The following is a 10739-nucleotide window of genomic DNA, read 5'->3' on the forward strand; positions in this document are numbered from 1 at the left end:
CACCGGCTCTGCGCCCCTCCGGTGCTCCCGTGCCGTGAGTTCAGAGTGCTGAAGGTGATACATGGGAAGGTGTTATCAGACCAAGGCTGCAAGGGGAAAGTTTTTAAACATTTCCATGGAAGAACTTGCTCAGCAGGATGTTTTGAGGAGAAGCAGTAACGTTTCTGTCGTGCGTTTATGTGTCTCCCCAAGCAGTTTTGGTAAAGAGGGAGGGGAGACTTAAAAATTAAAAGGCTTGACATTCCCTGGACAGACTGACTCAGCTCACGGAGAAACCTGTCATCCTTAAACACGACTTTCCCCACTGCCTGTTCTTGACAGAAGATGTGTGTCTTCTGCAGTGGGCAATTCTGGTCCTTACACATCCAGAAGCCCACGGCCCCACCGGGATCCTGAGCGGAGCAAAATTGTTAGATCTTTCCTTTCTGTGTCATAAACTCTTAAGTTGTTTATTTGATAAGTAGGGATGATTTTTCTGTTGTAAAATTAGCAGCAGCTTGGGTAGATGACTGAGGAGGAGGAGCACGGCCGTGCGGCTGCCGAGCAGCTCCGGCCATCAGCCGCGCCGCGCGGTTTTTGCCACCGCCTGTTCCAGGCTGCCCTTCACTTCTAGGAAATCCTGCTTTGGTGATCCGTGATTCAGCTAAAAAACATTCATTTTGCCTGATAATTAGAGCTAAATAACTCAGCGTGTAAACACATAGCGTATTTTATGGGGAATGTGAGACCACAGCAGGAATGAGAGAAGCAGATTCCCATTAGCATTTATTTATATGTTAAATAACAAATCCCTCTGAGTGTGGCCTGCTTAGGTATTTTTGGAAGTGTATCATCTCCTACAGCCCTCTGACACCTCAGCCATGCTGACTGCTGGTGAGCGGTGGCTCTTGAGGGCTGTCTTCATATACGATCCGGTGTAGTATGGTTTTGTTGTGGCCAGGAGGGGGTCTGTGTGTGATGGTCAGGGTATGTGCAACAGGAGTCTGGTGGGTCTTCTGCAGGGCGGTAGTGTCACCGCAGCGGTGGTGTTTTAACCAAGCGTGATGGCTTCACTAGCCTCTTCTTAAATGTTAGTTGAGATATATAGGTAGATGTTTCGTTGGAGTGCAGTGTGTTTATAGAATTGCTGTAAGATAGAGAGACCAGATTGTGCCCTATGGCCTGTCTCCTGATCACCTTCTCAGCCTCTATCACCCCCCCATCACCCTTCCATCACCCCCTTCCATCACCCCCTTCCATCACCCCCCTTCCATCACCCCCTTCCATCACCCCCTCCATCACCCCCCTCCATCACCCCCCTATCTCACCCCCCTATCTCACCCCCCTATCTCACCCCCCTATCTCACCCCCCTATCTCACCCCCCTATCTCACCCCTCCATCACCCCCCATCACCCCCTCCATCACCCCCCATCTCACCCCCCATCACCCCTTCCATCACCCCCCATCTCACCCCCCTATCTCACCCTCCATCACCCCTTCCATCACCCCCCTATCTCACCCCCCTATCTCACCCCCCTATCTCACCCTCCATCACGCCCTCCATCACCCCCCTATCTCACCCCCCTATCTCACCCCCCATCACCCCCCATCACCCCCTCCATCACCCCCCTATCTCACCCCCCTATCTCACCCTCCATCACCCCTCCATCACCCCCCATCACGGCACGCATCCGCAGCCCGTGCTCCCTTCGTTCAGTACTGGATCACCTTCTCGGGCTGCTTTGTCCTGTGCGATGGTGGATCTTCTGCTTTGGCTTGTGTGTCACGCCCAGTAGCCGTTGGTAGTTCCATTGAAAATTTGACTGGTTTAAGTGGTGTAGTAAGGGACAAATCATGGCAAGATGTAATTGGCACCGGAGCCGAACCATTTGGTCGGGACGTTTTTCCCTCTGCACCCCCCGTCCATCCGCGTCCGCGCTGCATCGGAGCCCGTGCGGTCGGCAACGTGCTGGGCAGCGCTGGCTTCCTCCGGGTGCCACCTCGTTTGGAACTTGCATCCCAGAGTTATTGCTTCTTCCGAAAATCTGCGGAATGTCCTCGAGTCACGGGATAATTTAGGTGAGAAAGGACCCGTGGGGGGTCGTGGAGCCCAGCGCCTGCTGGAAGCAGGGAGGCGCAGGATCGATGCGACGGAGGGAGGGAGGAATGTGTTCTCTCCGTGGTGCAGGCAAACTCCTGTTTGGGGGGAACCATGACATGGCTGTTCTTTATTTTAGCCTTTAGTTCATTTTCCTCCATCCCTCTGCTCCCCCAAGGATGTAGCATCCCCCACTAAGTGGCATCTCACTCGATTTCTCCTTGTTTTTGTCTTGCAGGCGAACGGACACAGCTTTGTACATATGGAACACGAGAAAGCTGTGCTACTACTGAAGAGTTTCCAGAATACAGTAGACCTAGTTATTCAACGTGAGCTTACTGTCTAAATATTTTTTTATAAATAGTAAATACGTCTAGCCAGATCTAATGTTCAAACAGATTTATACATAGGAAACAAATTTTTGCCAATTGCTGGACCAATGGCAAACAGTAGTGCCAAATGTATAATATTATATGTTAGTACCCATCATCTTGAAAAAAAAAAAATATATTAACTATATAAATATATTGTTCACGTGGCTATGTATTAGTTTTAATTGTCAGCCTCCGGCTGTGCATTGGTGCATTTTTTTAATCAAGTTACTTCTTAAAGTCGATTTCATATGATTTCAAAACACAGAAGCACATACAAATTCTTTAGGAATTCTGCTGTCCATCAGAAACACTGCCTCAAAGTTGTATATGCCTTTATAAAGATGAAATATATTAACCTGTACTTCCCATGAAATATTTCTATCATGTCACATACGAAAATATAGAGAAAAAATATTTTCATAAACACCTCGAAGAAAGTATATATTAAATTAAATTTAATAATGTTCATTTATTTTCAATGCAAAGATATTATATGCCTTATGAAAATACCTGTACATATGCAGTGTGTATAGCTGGCTCCATATTAATTAGTAAAAATGTCACTAATACAGGGTGAGATACTTAATAAATTGTACTGTCGACTCTGGGACCTAGATCTAAGGAACCGACACGGAATGGGTCAGCTTCCTTCGGCTTGACACCGTCGGCTGATTCCGTGTGAACCCACTAAATGGACCACCAGGGAGTTTAGACAGGCCTGGTTCGTAACTGGGAGGTGGTGGTGGTGGTGATGGGTGGCAGCAAACCTTCTTTTGTCGCTGCTAATTTTATTATTTAACTCTTTCATGTGAAGTTTGAGGCCCTTTAGTTGCGTTCCCCATTGCCCCAGTCTCCCGTGGTTCGGTGTTCCGGCTCCGGTCCGGGCTCTGCTGCCCCCGACCGTCGGCGAGGCTCCGACCCTCCCAGCCCTTGGGCTGAGTGCCAGCCTGTGCCAAGCGCGGGAGCAGACCTCACCCAGACACGCTGCGCCGAGGACGCGGGGCGGACCTGGGAAGAGCGTTCCCAGCGGAGCGAGAGTCCTGGTGCCGCTTCCAAGAGGGAACGCCGACAGCACGGGACTCCGCGAAGCCGCGGGGCCGGCGCCATCACGTTTGGAACGACGGCAAGACGGAAACGGGCAAGAAAACCTCCCACGAGATTTTTCCAGGGGATCCAGTTTCCGTGGATGACAGCGATGGCAGTGGGCTGCAGGGCGAGCGGCGCTGCTCCGGGGGCTCACTCCTGCCTTTTCCAGCTGAATTAGAAATATCCTGACAAACCCAGGTCAGAGGGGAGTGTGGCACATGGGCACGGCCGGGAACGTTTTACTTCTCTGTTGGCAAGAGCCTCGTGGAAGTCTGGAACCTTCTTCTCTTCCCACCATTCGCTGACCGAGGCAACATTATCCTTCAACTTCAAAACTTCCAAAGACCATCCCGCCGCTCCGTACAAAGCCCTGTCGGCTGCATGGACCCAGCGTTGGTACGGAAATGCTCTGCTGCAGCCCCACGTGCTGGAAGCAGGAGGTCTGGGCAATGGAAGGTGCTGTCAGCATCCCCGTTGGCTGCCGCATCCCCGGCGCTGCTGGAACGCACCGGTACCCGGAGCTCCCGCGTGGGCGGTTTGGGGTGCGAGGAGGTTACACCAGGCTGGAGGCACAAATTCATGGAAGAGAAATCTGTGCAGGTGACTAAATGCTTTGGGTGCGAGTGTTGGGAGAGGAACTGGGGAGAGAGGGGGACAACCGGAGCGGGGAGCCCACCCTCATCCTGGCGCTCCTGATGTGCCATCTCTGTGCGTTCCCAGCGGGATCCGCAGTGAGGGGCCCCGGGAGCCCATCCGTGTGTCGCCCCCGCCCCTCCTTCCCCCCCAAGGCTGCTTCAAGTCCAGGATTCCCGATGAGCTCAGGCTTCCCAAAGTTGGCTCAGTCATTTTTTGCCTGTCTCTGGCAGCTCCGGGACATTCAAAGACTCATTCTGTTCTGCACGGAGAGGGTGGGAGATAAGGAACTCCATCTAGGAAAATTAAATTACAAATTGGTCAGAAAATAGGTAGGATCTATCCCCCTAACGTTTTTCTGAAGCCCCAGCTTTTTCATTGTTTGGATTATTTTTCCTTTTTCTCTATTTTTTTTTTTTTGACCCTATGGCAGCTGTTGAGCCTTAGAGCTGGGCCGGGCGCTGGCACCGCAGCTGGCAGCATCCGGAGCCGCGGCAGCGTGGCAGCTCCTGTTCAATCCACAGGAACCTTTATGTTTGTGCCACGTTAACATTAATGAAAGAGAAATTCCAGGCTGAGCAGGTTCCCACAGCGCCTGAATTGCACTTATCCGTGCACACCTTCTCATGGGAAGAGCATCCGTGCCACCGGAGCGGCAACACGCCACCAGATGCCACAGTGAGCCATAGCTGATGCCAATCGTAAAATTTACGATTTGAATAAATGGTTTGATGACATTCAGAACGTAAATTTAAATAATTAACACTTTTAAGGAAATTAAAATCTTCTTGGCACCGCAAGCTGAGAAAGCTTGCTGAATTCGCATGGTTTGGGTTTGTAGCTTTATTTGCTCCATTTTTTCAGCTTTCGGTTTTCCATCACATGGAAATGATTTCACCATGTGCCAGAAAAATCTGGCAAAGTCCACCTAAAACTTTTCTAGCATAAATAGCGTTTCAGAGGCCAAAATTGCTCTTCTGAAGTCCTCGTTGTCCTTTAAAAAGAGAAATCAGGGTTGGTTCAACATGATGTTCGGAAAGTTCTGGACACACGGGTGCACGTGGCACCAGGAACGGGGCAGGGAGTCGCAGGCAGGGGAGGGGTGATGAGGGCTCTGCCTTAGCACCTAGACCCAAGGTGACAACTTACCAGTAACAACTGGTAAACTGGAGCGAAGGCAGGGAGCTTTAGTGCTGTGTTCCGGGCTGGGTTGGTTTTCCACGTGGGAGTTTATGGGATCTGAAGCCCGGTGGCATAATCAGTCGGGCTGGGCACAGAGCTGTATTTCGAGTGGCCGAGTGCTTTCACTAATGGATTACAAAGAAAAGGAAATTAAGATAAAATGAATTTAGTGCAGTGGAGCATCACATTTAAGTCCTTAACTCAGCCAAAACACCCACCGACCCTGGAGAGGGGCATGGGGGGGAGAGGTTGGACTCCAGCTGAAACATACGGTAGTGATGAACACCAATCTCCACTGCCCAAAAAGTACCAACTATTTTCCTTTTTGCATTATTTTATTCAAAGAGGCTGAAATCATGTTTACTAGCACTAGTATTACGAGCAATTAAAATTACTTTACTTAGGATTTTTACATTAGTCCTTCGACATGACTCGTACCTTTTGTCTTGCCTGGAAGGTCTCCTGGAGCCTCACAGACAGAGTCAGGCACAACCAGGTTGGCAGGTCGGGCACCAGGTGGTGTGCCTGCTTGGCATATCATTAGGATTTTTTTAAAATTTTTCTTTTTTTTCTAAAGATGCTTGCATGGCAAGTGCTGGAGGCGGGTGGCAGTTCGCCCTGAGCTGAATTCCCCGCGTGGGCTCGCTTTCCTGTGTGCCAGTGAGCTTTGATCCAGACAAGCCCAGTCCCAAACTGCAGATGCTTTCCCTCCTGCGGGCCGTTCTGCATCCCAAACACGCCGTAAGTTCTCCTGCTCCGGCTGTGCGCCCGTCCGAACTCGGCATCTTCCGAAAGCTGCTATGGAAACGTTCATCCCGATGGAGATGGCCATGTTCATCCCGATGTTAGAAGTGCCACGGGGGGCCAGCGTGGGGATGGTGGCTCTGCCCCACGGGGTTTTGGCCAATGGCTCTGCCCCATGGGGTTTTGGCCAGTGGCTCTGCCCCGCAAGGTTTCGGCCAGTGGCTCTGCCCCGTGGGGTTTTGGCCAGTGGCTCTGCCCCATGGGGTTTTGGCCAGTGGCTCTGTCCTGTGGGGTTTTGGCCAGTGGCTCTGCCCCACGGGGTTTTGGCCAGTGGCTCTGCCCTGCGGGGTTTTGGCCAGTAGCTCTGCCCCATGGGGATTTGGCTGGTGGCTCTTCCCCACAGGGTTTCGGCCAGTGGCTCTGCCCTGTGAGGTTTTGGCCAGTAGCTCTGCCCCATGGGGTTTCGGCCAGTGGCTCTGCCTCATGGGGTTTCGGCTGGTGGCTCTGCCCCGTGGGGTTTTGGCCAGTGGCTCTGCCCCACAGGGTTTTGGCCAGTGGCTTTGCCCTACAGGGTTTTGGCCAGTGGCTCTGCCCCATGGGGTTTCGGCTGGTGGCTCTGCCCCACAGGGATTTGGCCAGTGGCTCTGCCCCATGGGGTTTTGGCCATAGTGCTGCTGCTGCACGTTCCCGTGGCAATAGGGCCGCTCGCTGGGACCGCGCAGTTCGGCTTCTGCAGGCTCTTTTTCCATGCAATAAACACGCACCTAAGGATCCTCAGGGAAGGGCTGGATTAAAAAAAGGAGCCTGCGATGTAATTCCCTTATCCTCGTTTTGCAACAAGTTTTCAGGAGCTCGGGGGTCGGTGCCGGAGCTCCCGTTCCGGCGCTGCCCCTCGTACCCCACAGCCGAGTGCGGGGCGTCCTCCGCCGGGCACGAGGTGTGCCGGAACACCGGTGCCCGCTGGTAGGGACTCGTTTGCTTTGCTGCAGCCTTGTTACAAGGCAACTCTAAAGGGGAAAAAAGAAAGGAGAAGAAAAAAAAAAAAGGAAAAAATGCTGCTTCCAAATTGATGAGTTGGAGGAAAAAAGTTGAGGCGGGACCCCAGGAAGCCCGTGGGACTCTCTGGTCTTAGGAATTTATCCGTTTTCCCACTCACAACTTGCAGTTTGCGTCTGGCTGCTGATAAACGACGGCGTTTAAAAGCCAGTTGTTTGCCACAGTGATCATTTCACACCTTCAAATCTGTTTTGGTGTTTTCCAGAATCATTTTTAACACGTCCAGGTCTGCATCTATGGTTCATGGCACTGCGTTGAGCGCCCGAGTTGGGGACAGGGTGCACCAGCCGTGCCGGGCAGTGTCCCGGCACGGGTACCCGGGCAGGACAGAGCCGAGGCGAGGGGGGATTTCCGAAGGCTGAGCGTGGTTGTGTCCGTGGGACAACAAATATTCCAATTTCCAGGGGTTCACTGGGAATGCACAGCCTGAAAGGCTGCTCAGGCTTTTCCAGGGTGGCCTTTCCTGGGCAGGAGCGAGAAGCCCTTGGAAGCGTTGTTGTAAGAGTCGTGTTTTTAGCTCGTGCAGGAACACCTGAAAAGTGAACTCGCTGTGTTACAGAACACCGGTAGCCTTCGTGGGCCGAAAATTCATCTAAAAATTACAGCATGGAGTGTTCAGGAGGTTGGGCTGCTGTTGCTGGTAAGCACTTGACTGTAAAGGTGTTCCTTGGTTCAACCTTGTTGTCAGCCACTGGAACAGGCTGCCCAGGGAGGTGGTTGAGTGCCCATCCCTGGATGTGTTTAAGAATAGGGTGGATGATCTCCTTAGGGATATGGTTTAATGGGATTAGGGACGGTTGGACTCGATGATCTCTAAGGTCTTTTCCAACCTAGAAATCTATGAATCTATGAAACCTCTCTGGCTTGTAACATAGCGTTTAATTACCTTGGGCAATCAAAAAAATGCTTCTTCATAGGGCGGTGTATATATGTTTATGTCTGGTAGAGATATATGCAACAGTAAAGGCAAAGACAGTATTAAAGGAGAACCCACGCGTTTCCACCTGGTGCCAAGAGAAGTGCCAGGGATCAATACCAGGATGATTGGGCATCGGGGGTGTTTATTCCCGGGGAACGCAGCGCCGGGAGGAGGAGGAGGGTTAGTGCTTGGCTCTGCGCTGCACGTGGGGGTCTGTGTTCCGCCGTGACGCTGCCCCTCTCCCACCAGAGAGCCCTGTGAAACAAATGGGATGGGACACAAGTGTCCCTTGGCCAAAATTCCCGTGGCGGCGGTGGGCGGCCTCGGCCGAGGGTGCGGCGGCGCCGCCTGCCGTAGCACGCCGTGTTGGTAACCGGTGGGGCTTTACAGTTCGTATTTCCAAATAAAAATAAGGTTTTAGGTGAAGTTCGAGCTCCCCACCCACGGGCTGGCGCGTTCCAGCTCCCCGTCCTGCCGCAGCGCTCTTCCCCCTCTCTCCTGCCTCCTAAAAAAATCTGATTTTTCGCAAGCGCGCAAAGATGTACCATTTCATCTTCAGGCAGGGGTAAAGGATTTATGTCCCTTGCCAGCCGTGCCAGCGTGAGCGGGCAACGCAGCGATACAACTTTCAGGCCAGTGGTTTGGATGGGATACGGATTCATTGGTGGTTTGGTTTCGGACACCTTCGGTTGGGGGTCTGTGCGACGGCGGGCACCGAGCCACGCGTGCGGCACAGCGGCGGCACCGGGCAGGGATGCCCGCGCGCTGCCCGGGGCGGCCAGCGTCAGCGCGGATGATGGAAAAGCAAAGTGCAAGAGATGGTGTTTGCAAATCATCCAATTGAAATAATTTCTCTGACAAAAAAAAAAAAAAAAAACAAACAAAAAAAAACCCCACTTTTGCCAATTCCTGGACAATTCTAGGAAATATTCTGGAAGTGAATGACATCATTGCATTGCGTAAGCATTTTCTGCAGCAGCACCGCCCCAGCCATGGCCCCGCAGCACCAGAGGCTCCCGCCGTGCCAAGCGGTGCCCGCTCCGCCCCGGTGCCGGCACGCGCGGCTCTGCCCGTCCCCGGGCACCGCCAACGCTCTCATCGTTCCGTTTTCTACTTGTGAGTACTGTATCCAGTTCAGAACCAACGGCTTACTTTACTAAAAATTTTACCATTTTATAAAAGACATGTTTAATTATGATGGAGATGGCTGTATTGTAATTAATATTTTGAGATAATCGTGATTTTGAGCTTAAATTATATACAGAAAAATGGTCATTTTTGTATGTGTTAAAAGATTGCTATATTACAAATGACTAACTGTACTTTTCAGTTTAATTACGGTATTAATGTAAATAAAGCTGAATGAAGAAATATTTACTACTTTATTAACATAGATTGTGAATGTATTTAATGGTTTTTTGCAGTATACAGACTTACTGAACTTGAAAGCTGCTTCATTTTATGTGCAAAAAGGTACTTCAAAATTCTATTTTAAATCTCTTGATTCAGTGCAATCAATTATATCGTCGGTTCATTTGCACACGCGGGTTGTATCCTTCCAGTTTTATTTCATGTATGACACACGTAAGGTGCACATGGTGTTTAGAATGCATTTTGCAGATGCTTCTGTACATAAAACAAATACAGGGACTAAACCAATGCTGTGCAGTGTATAGCAGAGCCATTTTTTCGGCTTTGGTGTACCCAACTTTTTCAGTATTTAAAAAAAAAAAAGTGTTTTGAATAACATTAAAAAGTCTCTTTATTGTATAAATAATAAAAACGTCACCTTATTGTAATTATTTTTTGTCCTCTTTTACTATGGGAAAGGAGCGGAGGTTTCCGAAAACGCCGTTCTGCAAGTTGTGGGACGGGAGATGGGCACCCACTACCCGCCCCGCTCTTGTCACTCCTTTCACTTACGGGGGTTTTTGGGTTTGTTTTGTGGGTTTTTTTTAACGTTTGCTCCATCTACCAGCAAACCGAGCAGCGTTGGAGGGACAGGCTGACCGGATCCATCAGGGAGGGACTCGGACACTGCGCGACTCCCCTTGTTGAGCCACCAAACGCGGGGCCGGCGTGACCGCACGCTCGCCAAGAGCTCCGTGTTTGCTGCTTTTTGTGGATGAGTTCCAAGGCCATGTGGTGGGCAGGGAGATGGCAGAGAGGGCAGGGGGGGCGAGAGCAGCAGCACTTCCAGCACCCAGGTAACGACAGCCCAGCTCTTGGCTGGTCTGGGCTCCAGCAAGCCCGTGTTCTTCGTGCACAAAGATGTTATTGTGTATTTTTCACAGGAGCCGCCGTGCCCCTTCCTTCTCCTCCGCCACCCCCACGTCCTCCTGTTCCTGAGCAGGTTCATACCGGGCATCAGCTCTCGGGTGTCTCCAGCCATGCTGCCCAGCTCGGCTCCTTCTCTGGGGGGGGTCACAGTGCAGCTGTGACACCCCATGGCCTCACCCTGGCTGGAGGGTGCCCGCTAGATCAGAAGCCCCTGAGGATGAGTAAGCACATTTAATGTTAGTTCTGTGCACGTTCACAACCTGGAAAGTTTAGCTTTGAATGTACTAAATGTTGCCGTGTTACAGAAGGGACAGGTGGGACTGGAAAGGGGACAGGTGGGCACTGGGAAGGGGACAGGTGGGCACTGGGAAGGATACACGGGTATCC

At 51.3% G+C, this 10739-nt stretch overlaps 1 protein-coding gene across 1 annotated transcript in view; it reads left to right on the top strand.

Moving 5' to 3' along the window:
• LRRC7 (leucine rich repeat containing 7) overlaps nucleotides 1–2424 on the top strand; it is a 102851-nt gene extending 100427 nt beyond the window's left edge. Inside the window, 1 exon segment of the mRNA XM_086617165.1 lies at nucleotides 2317–2424. Coding sequence (XP_086473291.1) covers nucleotides 2317–2424 — 108 coding nt within the window.
• The last annotated feature ends 8315 nt before the right edge of the window (nucleotides 2425–10739 follow it).

Source organism: Tauraco erythrolophus, chromosome 10, assembly GCF_009769465.1.
Source record: "Tauraco erythrolophus isolate bTauEry1 chromosome 10, bTauEry1.pri, whole genome shotgun sequence".
NCBI classification, from domain to species: Eukaryota; Metazoa; Chordata; class Aves; order Musophagiformes; family Musophagidae; genus Tauraco; species Tauraco erythrolophus.